This window comes from Chaetodon auriga, chromosome 2 (genome assembly GCF_051107435.1).
Source record: "Chaetodon auriga isolate fChaAug3 chromosome 2, fChaAug3.hap1, whole genome shotgun sequence".
Classification (NCBI taxonomy): domain Eukaryota; kingdom Metazoa; phylum Chordata; class Actinopteri; order Chaetodontiformes; family Chaetodontidae; genus Chaetodon; species Chaetodon auriga.
Window position 1 is genome coordinate 11,144,488 of NC_135075.1, and position 21,435 is coordinate 11,165,922.

The 21,435-nt window shown below is 41.5% G+C and overlaps 1 protein-coding gene across 4 annotated transcripts in view; it reads left to right on the plus strand.

Moving 5' to 3' along the window:
• The window catches only part of cita (citron rho-interacting serine/threonine kinase a), a 37,315-nt gene that overhangs the window by 99 nt on the left and 15,781 nt on the right, over window positions 1-21,435 (plus strand). Inside the window, exons 2-22 of one of the 4 annotated variants that reach the window (XM_076754052.1) lie at window positions 248-370; window positions 513-654; window positions 1,054-1,229; window positions 2,170-2,271; window positions 4,908-5,050; window positions 5,404-5,497; window positions 5,583-5,789; window positions 5,995-6,148; window positions 7,474-7,663; window positions 11,974-12,079; window positions 12,652-12,795; window positions 12,985-13,104; window positions 14,518-14,688; window positions 15,793-15,846; window positions 15,947-16,000; window positions 16,223-16,363; window positions 16,496-16,624; window positions 17,143-17,238; window positions 17,492-17,608; window positions 18,297-18,406; window positions 19,331-19,505. In XM_076754052.1, the coding sequence (XP_076610167.1) occupies window positions 269-370; window positions 513-654; window positions 1,054-1,229; window positions 2,170-2,271; window positions 4,908-5,050; window positions 5,404-5,497; window positions 5,583-5,789; window positions 5,995-6,148; window positions 7,474-7,663; window positions 11,974-12,079; window positions 12,652-12,795; window positions 12,985-13,104; window positions 14,518-14,688; window positions 15,793-15,846; window positions 15,947-16,000; window positions 16,223-16,363; window positions 16,496-16,624; window positions 17,143-17,238; window positions 17,492-17,608; window positions 18,297-18,406; window positions 19,331-19,505 (2,727 nt within the window). In that variant the 5' untranslated portion in view covers window positions 248-268. Of the gene's footprint in view, window positions 1-247; window positions 371-512; window positions 655-1,053; window positions 1,230-2,169; window positions 2,272-4,907; window positions 5,051-5,403; window positions 5,498-5,582; window positions 5,790-5,994; window positions 6,149-7,317; window positions 7,664-11,973; window positions 12,080-12,651; window positions 12,796-12,984; window positions 13,105-14,517; window positions 14,689-15,792; window positions 15,847-15,946; window positions 16,001-16,222; window positions 16,364-16,495; window positions 16,625-17,142; window positions 17,239-17,491; window positions 17,609-18,296; window positions 18,407-19,330; window positions 19,506-21,435 lie in introns of those variants that run through there. The other 3 variants (XM_076754024.1, XM_076754045.1, XM_076754035.1) reach the window with 3 other exon arrangements.

Consider the following 21,435-nt stretch of genomic DNA (forward strand, 5'->3'; position numbering starts at 1 on the left):
TTGTCTCCGTAAATTTACCTGAAAGATGCTCATGCATGTCGCGTTAACGTTATTTTTTGTTAGCAAAGTTAGCAAACGCTAGCTAACATACACTCAGCATGCTAACGGGACGCATTGTTGACATTTGTTGACACATTTTTCTCCTTTGTCTTTCCACATACCGTCTTCGTAGATATATTTCAGCTTACACATTGCATGTAAGCATTTTCTTCATTTCACTTCGAGCTACTGTGTGACATTCGCTCAGGTTATCTGTTGTCAAGAAGCCATGTTGAAGTTCAAATACGTGAGTCAGGGAAGCCTGAAAACCCTGCCTACGTCTGCGGACCCCATCACCAGCCGCAGCTCCCGACTCAATCAGGTGTTTCAGGTAAAGTAGTGTATTTGTCAGATGACCCAAATGCCACTAAGTGTACGTATGCCTCACCTCAGACGCTCTGTACAGTTTAAATCCAGCCGCACTAACTGACAGTAGCTGACTTCCTTTTCCTGTGTTTATGTGTTGTCCTCAGGGCCGAGTCAGCCTGTGTGGGCAGCAGGGAGGATGCACTGGAGGTCGGGAAGATTTTCTGGAGGCTCTGCTGCTGCTGTACCAAGAGTGCACGTCTCCAGAGCTTATGAAGATACATAATGTGGCAAACTTTGTCAATAAGTGTTAGTATGCATTTTACACGTGTACGATTTCTTTTGATCAATCCAGTATTTTTTCCTCCACATTAGTTCATACCTATTTATGGTTTTCGATGATACTTTTATTCTGTTTCTAGTTTGCAGTTTTTACAGTATAAAGTTAATCACAAAAATTCAGATTCCACAATTACCTAATATAAGCAATATAAACAATATTGATCTGTTACTCTAAGCACAGCAGGTTTCAGAGAATTTATTTTTATACATATACCAGTAGTATGTACATGGAACTATGTATCTCTAATAGAATATGGTCTTGTTTATGTGGCGCATTAACATTTTATATCCTAAAAGTTTTCACATCTTTCCTCAGAAACAGTGGGTGTAAAACCTTTGTGTTTTTGCATGTGTCTTGCCAAACAGTTTCTGAAGTGGTCTCAGAGCTGCGAGCCCTGCTGCCTTGCGTTCAAGATTTTGACATACGTGCAGTGGTGGGTCGTGGTCACTTTGCCGAAGTCCAGGTCGCCCGGGAAAAGGCAACTGGGGATGTTTGTGCACTGAAAGTCATGAGCAAGACTGTTTTACGCACTCAAGAAAATGTAAGAAACTGATTAGATTGAAACTGTTCAGTTTAGGGTCCTGGTATTGTGCATGCTAGCTCACTGTTACGTAGCCACGACTTACTGGGACACATAGCCATCAATAATGTTATTAGTGGCACCTGTGCTCCTACTGTGACAAATCAAAAATGTCTGCAATGAAGAAGGTCTGTTATGTCTGGGCATTTCTCACAACCAGTAAGCCAAGCTCAGTTACTGCAAAAGTTAGGATTTAGACATTGTGAATTTTCATGAATGAATTTAGGACATATTTCATATAACCATGATGTAGGCATTCAAATGAACTAAAGATTGTGTTGTTCATTACCAAATAAACATGAAGAAGGCAAATTAAGAAGAAAATTTTGCGCTACACCTGCAGCTGTAGGACTCATCAAGTTGTGTTTTTTATACCATGCTCCTTGCAATCATTAACCTTCAGTATTTGGTGCTCCAAAGTAGCAGTCTGAAAAAGGCCCACTGGAGGGTACTGTAGGGTTGAATACGACAAAACAAAATCTGGGGACATTATTTCACAGCTGTGCATGCTGGCATGTGACTAATAGAGCAGATCTGATTCAGAAGAGTACATGAGCTGCGACATGAGTCTGAAGTGAGTAATACAATGAGCAACTTGTATGAACAAGAAATGTTTTGTTCATGCCACCTGTGATTACTTGACCTGAATTTTAAATGACAGCCAACTTACAAAACTAGCGACTTGTTATTATTGTTGTTATTGTCAAAATTGATGCTAAATATAGAAGCTTAGATTACTTTTAAACCCCACTGAAGCACTGAAGATGGTAGCTTTTCAGTATTTTCGACAGATGAGCTCATGTGGCTAAAGAATTACGCATCATAAAAATTTGTGCAGGACTGCTGTTACATTTATTTAATGTATATATACCGATTGCATACCTTTCCATTTCTTCTCCAGGTGGTTTTTCATGAAGAGGAGCGGAGGATCCTGGCTCTGAACAGCAGTCCCTGGATCCCACAGCTTCTCTACGCCTTCCAGGATAAAGAACATGTCTATCTGGTGAGGGGTTTTTTCTGAACTTGAGCATGGACTGAAATAACTATTTCACATATATTTCTCTTTGTCAGAAGAATGTTTTAAAGGTCTTTTGCAAATTGCCACAGGCCAAAGGGGAGTAACGGGGTAATAAACATGACAAGCAAATGGCACACACTATTTTGTGCCTGGGGGGAGTAATAAACAGTACATTTTAAAAACTAGGGTCATAGTGCAGGCCTTTATGTTGTAGCATAGGTCCAGGGGTGGTCTTTTAACTGAAGTATACTGTCTCAAAAAACTTCATTCCAGTCCCAACTCACCAATTGTTTACAGGAGAGGCTGTTTTAACTGCAGAGTTTTGTCTTGTCTGAAAGACCTGGAGTCATTCAATTCACCCTCAACAGTGACAGTCATGTTGTGGTTTAATGCTGTTTGTAGTAGAAAATTAAATGAATTGCCATGATGTTATTTTTTAGGTGTGTTGTCTTCACACAGGCAATAACACATTTTATAGGGAGTTGTTTTCAAGGTCAACTTGTGTGTGAGTTGATGTCGTATTTGCTCAAAATCTTTACTCACATTTAATTTATTTTTCATTTAAACCTGTGAAGGAGCAGTGGCATAAAAGGATCTGCTGAGCCTCCCAGTTGTGACTGTTAAAGAAATGTTTTTTGGTGCAGTCTTTATATTGGTTGATAGTTACTTGAGTTAAAATGGTACCCCTTCATGTTGCCTTCTACATATGTGTAATACATTATTCTTCCAGCACTTTGGTAAACATCCTTGTTTGCCAGCAGCACCACAGTTAGGTGAAAAGAGAGGCATAGTCAGGATGTGTTTAGTTAGTAGCAGGGGCTGATGTCCTTCAAATGTGAAAAAAATGCACCTCCCAGCAGCTCCAACACTGCAGTCACTGAGCCCAGTTAATGTTGCTCAGAATAGTCACTAATGTGCATAATTTCCCTGCCTCTACAACCACAATGCCTTGTTTTAGATTCCTTTTTGCTTTTGTCTGTAATGACTTAATTTCCCCTATGTGGGATAAATGAAGTCTTATCTTATCTTATCTTATTTTATACATTTTATGCACAGAGTACAACATAGCTTATTTTTATCTAAAGTAGTGTACAAGACAGCTGTAATGGAAGGTGTTTTTTTCTCCCCCAGTTTCTTTCGCAGCTGTTTTTTCTACAGCATGACTAATGGAACAGTTGGATCAATCAGAATAGTACATGAGATGAGCTACAGGAAGGGATCTGAAGTGAGCAATGAAATTAACAACTTGTATGCAGAGGAAATGCTTTGAAGTGGTGGGTGGGGGGGTAGTTAGCCTCTTTGAAAAGTGGGGGGAAAAAAATCACCTTCCAGCAACTTCAAAGTTTTGTTGTGTTATCATGTTAGCTTCCACCAGCACAGGCAGGAGTCACCAGGGTTTTGTTCAGATTAGCGACATTATTCAGTGCTGGCAACTCCTCTGAGTGGGACCTCTGGGCTGCTGTGTGCAGCCTTGGAGCTTAGTTGTGATGTAGAAGCAAACTGCAACTAAAATCACAATGTCAGTCTTTGGAAACTACGACTAGAAAATACTGAGAAAAAGCTGACAGTCAAGAGCCGAGCCTGCATTTCACCTGTAGGTCAAACACCCTCTGGGTCTCTGGTTAAGGAGGAATATTTCCTAAAATGTTAGTGTCCCTCTAATAGTCTAATCTTCAGCCCTGAAGCACACAGTGTCAGTTTTGTCCAAACCTCACAAAGAATCTAGCTTTTCTCTGATGACCTGTTAGACTGACTTCGGGTGCAGGAGAAATCATACTGTCTCCTGCCCTTTGTTTTTCTTTCACCCCTCCTTATACCTCCCATCAAGCTCTCTGCATGCATGTCTCCATTCTTCCCCATCCTCTCTTTTCACTACCCCTCTGTCTCACTCTGCTCCCTAACTGAGCATGGAGGAAAATAAAAAGCATCCATCTTTATCCGTGTGTCAGAGAGGCACCCAGTCTCCCTGTTGCTAGGTAACACTGGAGAATGCTCCTGTTCATTCAGACTCGCCGACCATTCATGCACCGGGGGCTCTCGCATGTTAAGGCTGTATGGCTGCCACCATATAGCTCAAATCAGCCTGACCAATGCCTTTCATTTCAGATGCAGACAGCAGAAAAGGGAGCTTGAGTCAAACATGACCAAGGTTGATTTGTTGATTTGTGTTTCCAAACTATAAAGATGCGTATTGAGTATGTTTTGTTTTTTTTTCATTTGCATTGATGTGTATGTCTTGTTTTAGCCCATGATCTCAGATAAACAATGCTATCACAGTGATTGTAGGTGTATTTTTAGCTGTTGAAGATGAATCCTTTGACTGCAGTGTCATAGATAAATCTGCAATAGTGCCCTGTGGTGCATAACTGAATCTATAATGAGGGGAACCACCCTGTAAGATTAATCTGAATAGAGCTTTGATGTGAGCTCAAACACATGTGCTCCTACACTTTGTTTTTCTTTCTAAATATAGGCCTAATTATAGGCATCCATAAACGTTTCAACCGCATGTGATGCCTCTTCGTTTTAATCCTATTCAAACACACATTCATTCAAATTCCAAGTGTTGGCCATAATTTTATACTGTCATTTTCTGACTCCATACAAACGTGTCTTTGTAGGCGATGGAGTACTTGCCAGGCGGTGACCTGATGTCCCTGCTGAACCGATATGAAGATCAGTTTGATGAGTCCATGGCTCAGTTCTATTTGGCTGAGCTGGTAGAGGCCATTCATGCTGTCCACCAGCTGGGCTATGTCCACAGGTAAGCCACGTCAGCTACTGAAGCCAACCTCCATAACACAATTAAAGAGGTAGGGCCAGAGAGCCTAACTTGGTACTTGTGCTCTTACATCTTTACTAAATATCATTTTTTGTTTGCCTTTTGTTTCCACTTGAAGGTCAAATACTCATAATTCAGGAAAACATTAACTGGGCATGAGAAATGTAGCATTCTAATTTAACCTAGAGCACCGAGTGTGATGTTATGTAACACAAAAACATTGCTGGAGTTTACAAATGTGTTCTATTATCATCAGAGCAGCAGACATATTACAGTACAAAGGCAACAGCTCTGTAAAAGCGGTATCAAATCCCTTCTAAACTATCCACTTGCAGAGATGTCAAACCAGAGAATGTTCTCATCGATCGGACTGGTCACATTAAGCTGGCAGACTTTGGATCAGCAGCCAGGCTGACTGCTAACAAAACAGTAAGTAGATTACAGAGTTTGCTCTGTGTATTAACTTCAGTATGCTTGATGGTGACATCATCGTGTTTAATGGATGTGTTTCCAGGTGGCAGCTCCGACAGTGCCTGTTGGGACCCAGGACTTCCTCTCCCCTGAGGTCCTGGCAGCCATGAATGGGGGCTCTCAGAGCACCTATGGGGTTGAGTGTGACTGGTGGTCTCTTGGGGTCATAGCTTATGAGATGATCTACGCCAGGTCACCTTTTTCTGAAGGCACTTCTACCAAAACAATCCACAACATCCTCAACTTTCAGGTACGTAGACCATCATCTTGACACGTGCACTGACGTTGGTCACTGGCTGTATCTGATGTAATGTCTGCAACTTAAATTCCAGGTTAATGAAGAAATAAACTGTCTCCTTATCATTCGCAGTGGGAATGTGCAGTCTGATTTACCTGAAGTATTATCTAGTCTATGCATTATGTAATGAATCCTTGCCCATGTTGTTTGCCCCCAGCGTTTCCTTAAGTTTCCGGAGGAGCCGCGGGCCACTAAGCAGTTTGTAGACCTGCTGCAGAGATTGCTGTGTGGAGCCAAAGAACGACTGGGCTTCCAGGGACTCCGCTGTCACTCTTTCTTCTCCAGTGTAGACTGGAACAACTTAAGACAAGGTGAGAAGATCCTCTCTCTTGAGACTTTGTTCTTCTGTCTTTCCAGTCAGAATGCTCAATTTGGCTTGAATTGACACGGTGTGGCTGTAATAACGTTACTGGACAGATGATATACGACGAGTTGCCACATGTTAATGTTGTTTAGAATATACATAAGTGTACTGTGTATGTGGTTGCACATAGACAACACACTGCAATTGTGTTGCCAGTGTTGTTGTCAGTAGTAAAATAATGAGATTCTGTGTGCCGTTGGCAGTAGGCCAGCTCTTTCCTGAGGAGGAGAATGGGAGGGAGGCAGAGACAAGTAGCAAGGCAGACAGAGTAAAGATCTGCAACTCATCCGCTTCTCAACAGACGCAGCACAAATCTTTTACACTAGCGACACGCTCTCTGTGGCGGAAATGCATGTGTGTTCATTGGACGTCATTGCTGCTTTCAAATCTGAGACTGAATGACAAAGAGTTTGACATTTTCAGCAGACCAGCTGTTGGAAAACACACCCATAGCGTTCACATTAATGGACATTTTCCGTGAAGCATGGTCACATTAAAGAACTGCAGCTTTACAGTGGCTCTGTAATTCAAAACGTATTGCTGCAGGGGGGCAGCGTGTTTATTTTGCTGTGCAGAGTACCTTGTGTCTTCAGATGAATAAACCCTTGTTTTTGTTATTCTGAACCAGTTATCAAACATCGCCATGCCGGTCAGTTCCTCTGAGCTGTTTTCAGTCCTAATATTCCTATCAACGCTGAATATTAATTAATCTAGATGTTTGTTCAAAATCCTCATGTTATCAGCAGATGAGGACATGGTGTTTGAAATGCCGGAGCTTTTTGTGCCTGTGTGTGTGTGTGTGTGTTGAAGAGAAGATATATTGATTTTTTTCTCAATGTTAATTCCATTAATTGATTGTCTTTGAGTAATAAATATCAAATACAATATAAAAAAGAGAGTCACGTACATAAACGTTTGTATTAAAAATCCACAATTGCTTTGTTGATAATTGGACACAGACAGAGCTTTATGCTTTGGCTCCAGCTGATTAGCTTGCTCTGCTGCAGTGAGGTAGAGCGAGTGAGCATGTGTATATGAGAGAGAGAGAAGGAGGGAGGGAGGGACAGAGAGGCAGCATGTGCATCAACGCGCGACTTACCGCACTCTAGGCTCCCTCCGCTCAGCTCCGTTCCTCCTCCCTTCCTTTCTCTCCCCTTTCTCCTTGTTGTGTTTTTTTTTTATTTTCTCCTTCTTTTTTTTACTACTTCGGCCGCTGCTGCTTCCTTTTTTCTTGCCCTCTCTTACTTCCTCCTCTCATCCTTTCTCCTACAGTTCTCCCGCCTTTTGTTCCTGCGTTGCACGCTGAAGATGACACCTCTAATTTTGAGGAGCCGGAGCAGGCAGCCCCCCGGCCAGCCTCAGCAGCCCAGCGAGGAGCTCTGCCAGTGGGCTTCCAGGGCCAGGATCTGCCCTTTCTAGGCTGGTTCTTCAGCAGAGCATTGTCAACATTGGCCAAAACTGAGTAAGTGCTATGTGTTTACTATGTATTGTTTGGCTTTTTGTCTTCTTTTTTTTTTAAAGATGACCCCTCTTTTTCCTGTAACGCAGAGACCTCATGTATACACCTCTCTAGCACACCTTTGTCAGTTTAAGACCCCTTGCTATCGTTGGCTCATGTTCTGCCATTCAACTCCTCATTACCATGGCAACAAATTCCAGGTAGCCTTGTTTCAGGTGACCTAGTGTGGTGCCCTGGGCAGTTGGTGTTGTGTCTCTGTCATTAGTGTTGTGCCTGTTGGGGCCAAAACGGGTATGGCCATATGCTGTGTCAGACAAGGAATGAGGGAGGGGAGGGATGTCCCTCTTCTCTGGTGCTCTCTCTGATTCCTGATTTTGTGCTTTGGGATCACGCGTAGTTGATCTGATGCATAGATAGATGAACTGAATGGACCAGAGGATGTGAGCTGGCATTATCTTGCCATTGGCGCTGATTGGTATGCGGCTGAGTGTGTCAATGAGGTTTGCCTAGAGGTGGAACCCCAGACATAGACACACTCCCACCCTTACTGCTGTTATTGTGCTTTCGCTGTTACTGTGCAGCATAATGGGCTTGTGACTTTTATAGCATGGGTTTTGGGACTGTAATTATCCCTAATGGTGTTTGGCTTCTTAACCTCTGATAATAATGCACGAGGATGGGTTTCATCTCTGCAGCCCCATGGCAGTGCTCTAGCAGGTTAATGGTCCTGGAGACTGCGGATCATGACAGCAGCAGCAACAGAAAGGGAAGAAAAAGCGTTAGCAGATTAGACAGGGTAAAGGATGAGAGCTCAGATTGGGGGAGAGAATCTATTTCTATGGTTACTAACGTGATGTTTTTTTTTTTTTTTTCTCCCAGTCCCCACCCCCATCTTTACCCGTCTCCTCTCTTCCTCTTTTTTTTCCTCCTCTAATGTCTCTGTCCCTTGCTGTTACACCACCAGTCATCTGCTCATGGTTTTTAACTGAAGCCAGTCATTTTCTTTGCTGCGTTTGATTAAGAGGAGCTCCGAGCTCATAGAATGTGTCAAATCTGTGTGTGGGTGCATGCATATGCGTGTACGCATTCTTCATTACAACCCCAAAAAGGAAAGAGAAATGAATGAACCCAGAGCAAGGCATAATGAAATGCTAATCATGTGTTTTGGGGGGTTCCTGCCATTCATTCTCTGTGAACTTGTCTGTCTGATTCCTCATTAGTAAAACTCAACAACACGTTCCCCTTAACAGCTTGCCTCAAATTCGTAATGTCAGAAAATCATCTTTGCAAAGTGCCTTCAATATGTGCTCATAAACTTCTATCCTTTTGTTTCCTAAAAGGTCCTCAAATATCTGCCTCTGTGGCAGATTTTGATGTAACCTAGGGCAATATCAGGGTGTTTTTTATAAAATGTATACAATGTTTTTTACAAACTGAGTGTATCTTTGGTTTTTGTGTCAGATAGTCTGTCTGTCTGTCTGGTCAGTCATCTAACACTTTGCCCAAGAACAGAATATCTTGATAAGTACTGACCAGATTGCCGTGAATGGATACTGTCAGATCGCCATTCATGTTCAAAGTCCCCAGAGGATGAATCCTAATAATTCAGATGACCAACTGACTTTTCATCTGGTGCCATCATCTGGTCAAAATTTCCCCCTGACATGTTATCTCAGCAACTAATACCCCAATTTTTAGGTAATCAGCTGAGGAGTTTCATAGTCTTTGGAGGATGATTCTTCACATTTTTAACGACCCACAGCCTTTCCTTTAGCGCCACCCACAAGACAAGAGTGGTATTTTGTCCATATGTGTAATTTTTAAAAAAAATATCTGAGTTGTTCATTTGTATTTAAATGATTTAAATTTAAAATGGACCCATTTGGTTTACTACATATGATTTTCACAGATTGTTGGAGTGAAATGTCAGTCAACATGATGTTGCTCTGCAAAAAGCATAATTAATAAGAAAACATGCAAGAAAATGTTTGAGACACAGGTGACTGAAACGTATCATATGATCACATCACATCACATCACATCAGTTTTTCCCATCCCCTTTGGAAGCCATTTGTTACAGTGTCCTAATCTACATTCTTTGCATTTGGTTATAGTTTCTCCTGCATTGTTGGTAATGTTTTATTGGAAGGGGTGTGCATAAGACTGACATGACACTGTCTTAACCCTGACATGACACCTGTCATGAAAAAGAGGGACTCTATGATGTTAGTGACTGTGCCATTCAGTCAATTATGTCATTTTTAAAGTGGGTTAGGGTTCATTGACTGAATGACACTTAACGACAACAGTCATAAACACTCGTAAAGATTCCTTCATGTTCATTATAGTGCCGTGGCCGGTCTTATGCATAGCTTTTTAAAGAACGTGTTACCATGTTGTTTTGGTGCTTTTATCAGTTTGGTTTAAGCATAAGCCTGAAATGACTAATTACACCAAATGGTGATTTTTTTCCCTTCCTACAAAAACAAAAATGAAGGTTCTCTTTGCAACTCTGCGTGTGTGTGTTCTGATCTGTTTGTTTGCATTTTCTTCAGCGTGTGCATGCTTGTGTGAATGTATGTGTGCTATTCTTCTTGTTTACCTGATCAGTGCTGCAAAGCCTTTAACTTGCATACTTTCTCTGAGTCCCCCATCTCTCTTTGATTGTCTTCAATAATGCAGTCTGCACTGGCTACTCATTTATTTTCCCTCCACAGTACAAAGAGACAACAACTACCACATTCCTCAGATAGGAAAAGAGTAGCCTGGCAGTTTCTCCCTTGCAAAAATATTTCTTTTCTATTTTACCAACACGATTGTTAGAACAGTAAAAAAACATTACCCATGCCTCCCTCAAAACATTATTCATGTTCACTCCAGCTTTCAATTTAAAGCGTACACAACAAGAAATGAGTGGGGGGTGGGACAACAGAAGAGGGTGGGGAAGAAATGCATCCATCCTCCATACTCACTTTGAGCCCATATTCGCCATCATTTTTGACAAAGACACAGATAAATGGGAAAACCATGCGACTGGATGCATTAAAACCCCAGCTGAGGACATTTTAATTGTCATATTATCTGTTCAGAAGCCCCCAAAACTGTTGAACTAGGCATTGGAGAACTTAATGAATTTTTATGTCTAACATCAATTTTTAATTGGCAGCAGATTCAGCTAGCTGGAACACCTCCTCATTTAGATCCTGTGAAAAAAAGCCGGTTGGGGTGTTGCAGTGTTGTTAGTGATACGAGCCAAATGTGCGTGCGTGTGTGTTTCTGTGTACTCTCTCTGTATTTATACATACAGTATATGTACTGTATGTGTGCGTGTGTATGTCAGGGGGATGTTTCTCGATGCAGAGAGGCGAAGGGAGCAGTGCTTGCTTTCGTGATTATTTTTAACACTGTGACTCAGTCTGAGTCAACTTTATTAAAGATCCCTCTGCGGTATTTGTGAACTCATTCATACAGACCCATTCATTTATTTAGAAGACTTCTGTTTCAGTCTTTTCTGTGGTCAAGAGAAAGCTGGAAATTGACTATGTGCTCTCAATTATTCCCAAAGAATGGAAACAAAACAGGACCTCACCTTACATAAACAAGAAAATGAGCGAATCGGACTCACTACGGAGCTCCGTGTAGACCAACCCCAAGCAAAAGCATAGCCCGAATTCTCCTGTCATATTATTTTGTCAGGCAAACAGCAAATACTCCCAGGTCTACGTGGCTGTTTTGTTCATGTAATCTGTTTCGACCTGAAAGTACCGCAATGAATAAAACATACTCTGCTCTTTCTCGCTTCAAAAATGCTCTGTTGAATGCTATCCCAGTTGTTGTCAGTATCTGTATTGTTAGGATTAGATATCCTTTAGAGTACTTTTCTGTCTGCTGCTCATGTATGATGTGTGGGTGTTGCGTCTTCATTTCAACCATCTTAACAGCTACGATGCTGTCAAGGCTTGCCATTACATGATGTGGCTCTATGTCATGATGAGGCTTTCAGTTATCCTCTTTTTGGTTTGCTGATATATGATTTGCGAATATGTGATATTTTGAATATTCTTCATCGTCTTGCACAAAGCTGCATTCATGTATGCATACTTAATCTGAATTTGAGTTATAAGCCTGTCCGAACAGTGGAAGTGTAACGAAAAGTTCTGCAAAGAAACACACTGGTAATACAAACAGCATGTGCACCATCTTTATTTTGATCTTTGTCATGTTTTAAGCACTACGCAAATGAGACATATAGTATTTGTGTGAAATATTTGGTTTAAATAGAACTAAAGAACATCTATATGTGTTGTCATCAGGTCAGTGACTGCAGGCCTCAACTCTCCTGCTAAGACCAACTCCATGGAAAAGAAACTGCATCTTAAAAGCAGAGAACTACAAGAAACTCAAGACAAATGTCACAAGGTGAGGGGTGTACCATTTAAGGCTTTTTTGCTTTTATTTATGTTTCAGTATCTCATCATCAGCCTTTATGAGAAACAAGTCAGTGGTATTTTCAAATGCAAGAGCAGCTCGATCAAACAAGCCAGAGATGACTGGAATAACACAGCTGATGGCTGACTGGAAACTGTAAAACTGCATTTTTTTTCTGTCCATATTGCAGAACATTGTTGTGAGCAAAAAATGATTCCATCATGGGTTTTATTACCAGACGTCCAGAGTTTATTCAGTCTGTCTGGCTTAACACAGATCAAACAGGCTTCTGGTGCTCCCGTAAGGAGCCAAGTTAATCGTGTTGTCTGTACGACACTACAACTGTGTTTTTTTCTTGAAGCATTCTGAGTTGGGTGAAAGTAAGGTCAAATAAATCAGCCATCAGTCGAATCTGTGGCTGACGAACCATTCTCGTTTTTTTAAATCACCACTTTGAGTGCTGTAACGATTCTGTTGCATTTAAGGCAGCCAATGCAACACAAAAAAAAAATAACCTAAAGTTACAATGAAACTAATTGTGTTGTTTTCTTCGGTGGATCCAGATGGAGCAGGAGATCTCCAGGTTCCAGCGTAAAATGACTGACCTGGAGTCAGTGCTCCACCAGAAGGATGTGGAGCTGAAGGCATCCGAAACTCAGAGAAGCATTCTGGAGCAAGACCTCGCCACCTACATTACTGAGTGCAGCGTGAGTCATAATAGCAACTGTGACCGTGTGTGTGCAGAATTTAGAGAGGTGTTTAAACATAATAATGCTGTTAGGTTTGTGTTTTTTCACATATTGGTGTACTTGCGTGTCGCTGCCCTCGACACCTCAAAAATCAGTATTGATTTGAACGAGCAGCAGACTTGAATTTGTGTGCGCATGTGTTTGCAGAGCCTAAAGCGAAGCTTGGAGGAGGCACGTGTGGAGGTTTCCAGAGAGGATGACAAGGCCATGCAGCTGCTGCACGACATCCGCGAACAGAGCAACAAGCTGCAGGAAATTAAAGAGCAAGTATGTAAATCTTCTCATTCAAATGATCCTGTCTCCTCCCTCTCATCACGATAATGATGTGGTGCATTTTGGAGATTTTTTATAAACACTTCAAGGTATTTATACTAAAAATGTGTGGTGAAAGGGAAAAATGTCTTCATACTGCATCCATGAAGCCATCTTAACCATCTTATTGGAGGCGATTATTCTGCCTTTCATAGAGTGGTCTTTTGCCATCATATCGGTTAAAAGAGTAACTGAAGCAGGCAGGGCTTCCCCTCTGAGGACTCCCTTGTCCTCAACACTCATAAAGGTCATCCCTGCAGATGGCATCCCTGCAAGGTACAAAAAGTGCAGGAGACTTTGATCATTACTCAAGAGATTTGCCCTCCTCCTCCCCGGGGGAATGACACACAGCATTGACAGTTTTTTTTAATCAACATCTATGATTCAAATTACAGATTAAAGCTGAGCTCAGAAATATTTTACAAACAGGAACACTGACTGGCATGAACCCCTCATGATCAAAAGTCGTTGTTCGGTGTAACATGTTGTCTCTTCAAAGGATTTTAAAGGCACAAGCGGTTATTTTTGTTTTCACTGGTTGTCTCTGCAGTGCAAAGTTTCCAACCACAGCTTTAAAGTGGCATTCCTTGACTTGCTATCTTTGATTTCGATGCTTTTGGCGATAAATGGTCATTGCTGCAGTGCACTGCGGTTTCTATAGAATGCTGCACAATGAAACGGTGTCAGCAGATATGTGAAGTATATCTTTGTCTTTATAGCATTGGCAGCAGTTGTTGCCTGTGCTAAGAGCACAGTTCTCTCTTTTCAGGCTGTGCCAAACAAACTTCTGCTGCTCTTTTATCCTGTCAAAAGCTGCACATAAAAACCTAAAGCTGAAATAAATGTTAGATTTATTTACGAAACGCACGCTGCCTATACAAACTTCTTGAAAGTTGGCATATGTTGAAGCATCGCTGACTTAAATAATTTTTGGAGCACAGTGTAACACAATGAAAATGTCATGGCTTACTCCGTCCTTAAAGAAGGTTTTTAAACTAAGCACTTTTCCTTTGCTGAGAAAGAAAAATACGTTTCCCAAGAAAATAAAAACTCATCTTCTCACTTTGAGGACAACAGTGATTTATCTCCAGCTTGTACAGAATGAGTGTGATCACAGCCTGAAGTCTTTGGGCAGAATTCAAAATATCAGTTATATGCAAACAACAGTGCAGGTCAATACACAACACTGTGTTATATAAGGGATATAAAGTGCTATATAGGAGACATACTGTAAGATGATAGTAGTGGTAGTGATCATGACTTCACTTGATGAAACTTTTCCTCACATGTTCATGAATATACAGTCAGCTTTCAGAAGTCAGTATTTGTTCCATATCGATGACCACTGTGTGCCGTCTATGGACTCAGGAGTACCATGCCCAGCTGGAGGAGATGCAGGTTACCATCAGGCAGCTGGAGGAGGACCTGTCAGCAGCCCGACGCCGTAGCGACCTCTATGAAGCTGAACTTAGAGACTCCAGGCAAACAAGTGAGGATCTCAAAAGGAAAGCTGTGGAATACCAGCAGAGAATCCAGAAGGTATGTTTGCACCAGAGGTACTTATACATGCATGTACATGTACTTTTACTTGTCGAGTAACAACACTATTACTGCCTGAAGCATAACGTTTCTCTCAGACTCTCCTGTATGCTTTGAGCGGCTGTAAGTGTGCCTGTTTAAAACATCAAGAATCAGTTAGATAAAATGAAGGTATTACATATGAAAGTATAAATAAGGGCGCAACCACATTCATACTACTACTACTACAGTGAGGCGAATAGCGATGGGTGAATTACATATATGACAAATGTGTCCGCTCACAGAGAAGAAGAGGTTGATTTGTGTGTCACTCTCCTCTTTGAGTCTTCCCCTTGTTTCAGTGAACTGCTGAAGTCATAGTTTGTAAGAGCCAAACACAAAGTCTGCAGAGCCCATATACATGTGATATTGTCCTTTCCTCTTTGGTTTGTTTTGCAGTGTCTGAAAAAGCTCGATGCCATCAATCCAGCATTATTGAATATAAAATTGCAGACCACTTAGTTAATCTGACAGACTAATAGACTTAAATGCCAAGTGTTTTTTGTAAATGTAATGGAAACCCATTACATTTGATGCTGCTCCACTATTGTGCTTGCTGGTGCCTCAGAGTGACCTTTAAAGATCTGATAGTCATTTTTAACGTGAAAATAAAAACATGTCTTTATGTGCAATTAATCAAAGCCTCGGATTTACAGATTCTAACCAGTAATCATAGTCCAAGTAAAATATTAAGATATTTGAGAGCAATATATTTTAAAGTCATTGTGCACACATATTGCATTCACAATAGAGCAAGCTCTCATTTACATTTGAAACACAACGACCATAGTTTGATAGTTGTGTGGATCAGAGCCCAAACGACCTCAGTTGAAATGGTTTGGGAAGCCTCCTGGATGGCCCGCTGTTGGAGGTGTTCTCACTCAAGGTGCACTGCTGAATTGATTACATCTCCCTCGTTCCCTGTATGCTCTGGGGGATCCCTCAGGAGGAGCTGGAGGAAGTTCGTGGGAAAAGTGCTACATCGACTTTGCTGCTTCAACGACTTGAAAGTGGATGGGGTCTGCTGTGTTGATTAGTCTCTACTGTTTCCTTATTCATTTTCAGGCTAAAGAGCAGGGCAAAGCCGAGGTGGAGGAGCTTCTCTCCAAACTAGAAAAGGTAGGTAACAGATCATACTTGTCACATTAATCTGCATGATTGGAGCCTCTAGCCCTCCTCGAGATTCTTGAACTGAGCTCACTGTGCTGTCTTTTTTCAGACCAATTCTGAGCAGCAGATCAAAATCCAGGAGCTCCAGGACAAACTGTCCAAGGTAAATTAATTGTTGTCTTGGTTGCTAATATTATGTAATAAGAAAACATTTATTTAAATATTATTGAAGTAATCTCCAGTCTCTGCAGCCTGTTGCAGTTACCCATGTATTCCCTAGGGTGACTGTTTATTTCAGTGTCTCTGTGAGGAGGAATTGCCCAAGCATATCGAGAGGTTTGTCTTGGGATCCACTAACAGCCTTTGACCTCTTGACCTCCCTCAGGCAGTGAAAGCGAGTACAGAAGCCACTGAGTTGCTGCAGAATGTCCGGCAGGCTAAAGAGCGGCTGGAACGAGACCTGGAGCGCCTACGAGGCAAAACCGACTCTAGTGACACTTTAAAACGCCGCCTGAGAGAGACGGAGGTACTAGACTAAACCCGCAATGCTAAATCATGCAAATGTGTTAGATAATACTGGCTTATTAATACTGTACTACAACACAAGCCACTCTTTTCTGTGTGGTTAGTCTTATGTTACTGTTTTTTGCCGTGTAAGCAGGAGGGCAGGAAGACCCTGGAGAACCAGGTAAAGAGGCTCGAGATGGTTGAGCGGCGGGAGAATAAGCTGAAAGATGACATTCAGACCAAATCCCAGCAGATTCAGCAGATGGCTGAAAAGATCCTGGTGAGAGAGCTACAGATAAGGCTCGCTAATACTCGGACCCACTCAACCCCTAATTTCACCCCCCTGCCCACCCCCCTCCCATTCATTCAGCCCTCTTCCAGTCTGTCCTCATCAGTTATTTTAGAGCACGCATGTATGCATGGCACACACTGCTTCCCGCTAGCTGAGCCCTCACACATGGCTAATAGGCAAACTTTGTCTTTACATACATAGATTTTAACATACACATAATTTCACCAGTGTCAGCATGAGCAGGCACCGCTACAGCCGTCTTGTGGATTTCCAGCTGTTCAATGCAAGTTTCTTCTTTTCTTTTAATTTTTTTTATTATTCTGATATTAGAGGAGAATTATCAGAATAGTTTTCAGCCTGTTTTTTAGTAGGTTGTGCTGTCAAGTCTTTAGGGTTAGTTGTAGTAGTAAGTAGTAGTAATCATCATGGCGATAGTGTGTTTTTATTGTAACATACAAAGAAAGCTATTTTTCATATTGACATCAATGTCATGTTACTCCCTCCAGGAACTGGAGGAGAACCTGAGGGATGCCCAGTCGACAGCCCAGAGGATGGAAACCCAACTGGTTCAAAAGGAGAGGCTTTATGAAGACAAGATCAAGGTGGGCCAGCTTTATGTCACCCAGACTACTGTACTTCTGCTACTACAACTAGATAGATAGATAAATAGTCATAGCTGTAAATACTGCGTCCACACCAGGTTGTACATTTACAACCATTTCAGTATGCAATGTTTTTTTTAATGATTAACGATTTAATGCTTTATCATTTAGCAAATTACGGACTTCAACCTAAATGTGAATTTGTCAAATCAACATTGACAAGTGTAATATTCGCTGGTTCTGTCGGATCAAGGTTCTGGAGGCCCAGATGAAGGCAGACCTAGCTGATAAGGAGAGCCTTGAGGCCAGAAGGGCCCAGCAGGAGGAGGAGTCCAGGGAGAACTGCAAACTCATCAGTGAACAGAAAGCAGTAAGGAAACACAACAGGCTCTTTAAAATATATACCCACTCAGCCATTTGCCAGTAAATTTCTAATTGCATATAGTCACTGTCTAATGCCACAGTTCATATTACTGAATTACTTTGCAACATTAGAAACAGCAGCAATATATATATAATCGTCTGATTTTAAGTTTGTCCCCCCTCAGTTATATTATGCAAAGTTAAATATGTACATCTCAGTGGCTTAAAGTTGTTTGTGAACATGTGATGCTTTTCATTCTCCTCTCAATTTGCTGTCACAATTTGACAACTAGACTCCATCAATGTTTTTTTGTTTCTTCGCAAAGTAATTTGTTATAGTGGTTCAAATGTATTGGAACGTACATTTGGATTAAATTGCAGTATACTTCGTGTTGTACTATAAAGCCCGGGCTCAAGTCCTAATCTGGTTAATGTGGTAGAATTGAGGCACTAAGAAGCTTTTAGAAGCAGTCATCTGACATTGACAGTAGAAGATTCAGGCAACACCTTAATGGACTCTAATAGGATTTCACTGCAGCACAAAATTCTGTTTCCTTTAAAAAAAATTGTGCTGCTGTGCACCATGATTCTTAGTAGGATTTGGCCATCAATCAAGGTGGAACACATCCTTGCATTTGAGCCTGTTAGTAGGGATGTGATTTCCACTGTGTTATTTTGTCTCACTCTTCCTACAGACCATTAATGCTATGGATTCCAAGATGAAGAACTTGGAGCAGCGCATCGCCGAGCTGTCAGAGGCTAACAAGCTGGCCGCTAACAGCAGCATCTACACCCAGAAGAATATGTGAGTTAACTAGACCTGCCCACACTGTGCTTTTATGAGTACCCCCACCCACACTGACTGTCTCCTTGAGGCTCCAATTGGTTCATTAGCATGCACTTACATTTTTATACACCACGGCTGATCTGTCTCCCCAGTGAGTAAACTGTGTAGCTATGACCAATATTAAATATTAATAATATGACAACAAATCTAAATGAAAATGACAAAAAAGTATGACAATGTGAAACAAGTTGCTCATAGTAGTGAGCCTACTTACCTACTTATCTGAACCTGCACCTGCACCTGTTACAGGCCTTGATAGTGAGTTTTAGCCATCAGACCCGTATATTTACTGTATTGGTTCACTGTCTCTGGCAGCTGGAGACTGCAGGCAACTGTTTTCAGCAGAAAAGCTTTAAAAACCCACTGTACAGTACCTGCTCAGCACCAAACAGCAACTACCTAAGTAGCTTAACTATTCCGGTGGGTACTGGACCTACAATCATCCGTTGGACAGCAACATGACTCCAAATGAATGATGATGTTGCTCCGTGGTTTGCTCCAAGTTTGCCACATCAACTTAAAAGGTGACGACACTGTTGTGCTCACAACATGCGTCCACTTCTCCCAAGTGGCCAAAAATATCATTTATTGTAGGTTTAAACACAGACAACTAATTTGAACTTAATAATGTGCTTGTTTAAGGAATATGAAGATACTTGTGTCGGTATAATGTTCAAACATTTCCAAGGTTTTGTTTTCTAAGATGTATTAGCTACAGTACATCAGGTGACTTGTTAGCTCACATGAATAATTTAGTGTCTACTTAAACTTCTAAATGCTTCTATGTTAGGTAAATGTTTTGAAAACTGCGAAAGTTTTTCAAAGATGTCTGCTTATAAATAGACAGTGTAACAAGCATCTCTGTGTGTATATTTTTGTCAGGAAAGCCCAGGAGGAGATGATCTCAGAGCTTCGGCAGCAAAAGTTCTATTTGGAGTCTCAGGCAGGCAAGCTGGAGGCCCAGAATGCCAAACTGGAGGAGCACCTGGAGAAGATGAGTCAGCAGGAGCAGACCAAGAGGACCCGGCTGCTGGAGCTGGAGAGTAGGCTGCGGGAGGTGAGGCAACAGGAAGCAAGCAGGAAGACACGGCTCAAATCTGTCAGCTCAAGATTAAGTAATTCACTTTAACTAGCACACAGTGTAACCATTTGTTATTACTCTCCACAAAAGGGATAAAGGCAGCTGATCAGCTGGTGAGCTCAGATCCCTTTCAGATAAACAGCTAATTAAATATTGTAGGTCTATAATGGCATTTCTACGAATTTGCCATAGGGGTTGCACGCAGGCTGTGTCTACCGATCCAATGGAGCTGACAGCCCTCATTTGTTATCTCTGTGACAGAGTAGTTGCGTTGACTGACAATAGGTGAGGATATGTTCAACCATAAGACAATAAAGCAGACCTCGTTGCATGGACAATGAATAGTTTACCTTTAAAATGGAGGACCAAGGTTAAACCCATATACTGTCAAGCGAGGTGCTACTTGTGTCTCAGCTCTGGTCTGCAGTCTGACCCCCCTGTGAAAGCTTTATTCTTCTTCTCTGCAAGATTCGATGAAGTCTAACATTGATACATTAAAGTTAATTAAAGACAAAGAAAGTGGTTGTTACTTTTACCTTTTTCCCATGTTTGACACTCACTGAATGTTTGATAACTCGTTAACCTAAACAAAATCTATATGCTCCTGTATATGTGCATCCAATGCAAACCCAGTCCATAAAAAGACATTTTGACATAATTGAGAAGCACCACCCCCTCTTTCTCCTGTTTGAGAGCTCTCACCTCTCTGTTGTGCTGTCTGCAGATGTTGTTTGTGGACAGCCTGCTGATTGGATGTCATATCTACCTCCACACACTCTTCCCCACTGAGACATGATGCACAGATTGGCACTAATTGGTGGCCTTTCTTTGCCCTCACATACAAATGCGCACTGTCCTCTCTCACACACACAAACATCTACTTTTGGATGAGATCTTTTGTTCCATCACTGTGGTAGTGGGACACCTATGGAGAAGCTAAACGCACGCTTGTGTGTCTCAACTTGGTACACTTTACCAGCACAGACTGAGGGTACATGTGCTCTTTTAAAAAGCTTGAAAAGGTCTTAGATTATTTTATTTTTAGTTCTTAACATGTGTGACAGTTTTAAACCTAATTACCAGAGGTCTTATTTTTCACTGTGCACTTTTAGCTCTCTTTGTGCTGTCCAATTTTTGCACTTAGAAGAGTTTGCATCTGCAGTTCCGTATCTGCCGGTTGCACTTGTGTCCCCCGACATCCTCTCATTATTCTCCCTTTGTCTCTGTTCTTTTCTGCCCATTCAGCCTGAAAACCTTCAGATTAATTTGATACCTTTTCAGCTTTGTTTCATTACTTTGTTCTTTTAATTGGCCTTAAATTTCTGTATTGCATTTAAAAAAAAAAAGTTCCTGAAACATCTTGAAATTTGCAATTACGTATTGAAAGCAAAGGTAGCCTATATGTAGTCAACTTTCAAATGTATATCAATGTATATCAGAGTGTCTCACCATGTAGTGGATGAATCAAATTTCAGCAATTAGAAAATAGTAAAAATTTTATGAATATCAATGAATTTGATGTAACACAACATCATTTTTTAACATTGGACAGCCTCCATATACAGCTCAAACGAAGCTGGTAAGAGGGTCTGATGGAGGTTACTTTCACATTCGGGCAACGCCGCTCCTTGTTTACGTTGTTTGACCAGAGACAGACGTAGCTTTTTCATTTTCTCCAAGAGAATATCTGACTCTGTGCATACAGCCGCGAAGTCTTCAACTGGCTTGCGTCTTTCATCTGCCGCTGTGTTTGCACTTCAGAGAGTTTGTTGAAGTGAGGAGCTCTTGCTAGCGCGCTGCCTCTCTCTCTTTCAGAGGACCTCTTTGACATGACTGTGTGTGTTTGTGTCTGTGTGCGTGTGTCTGGTTGGCTGTGCGCATGTGTGGGTGTGTGTGTGTGTGTGAG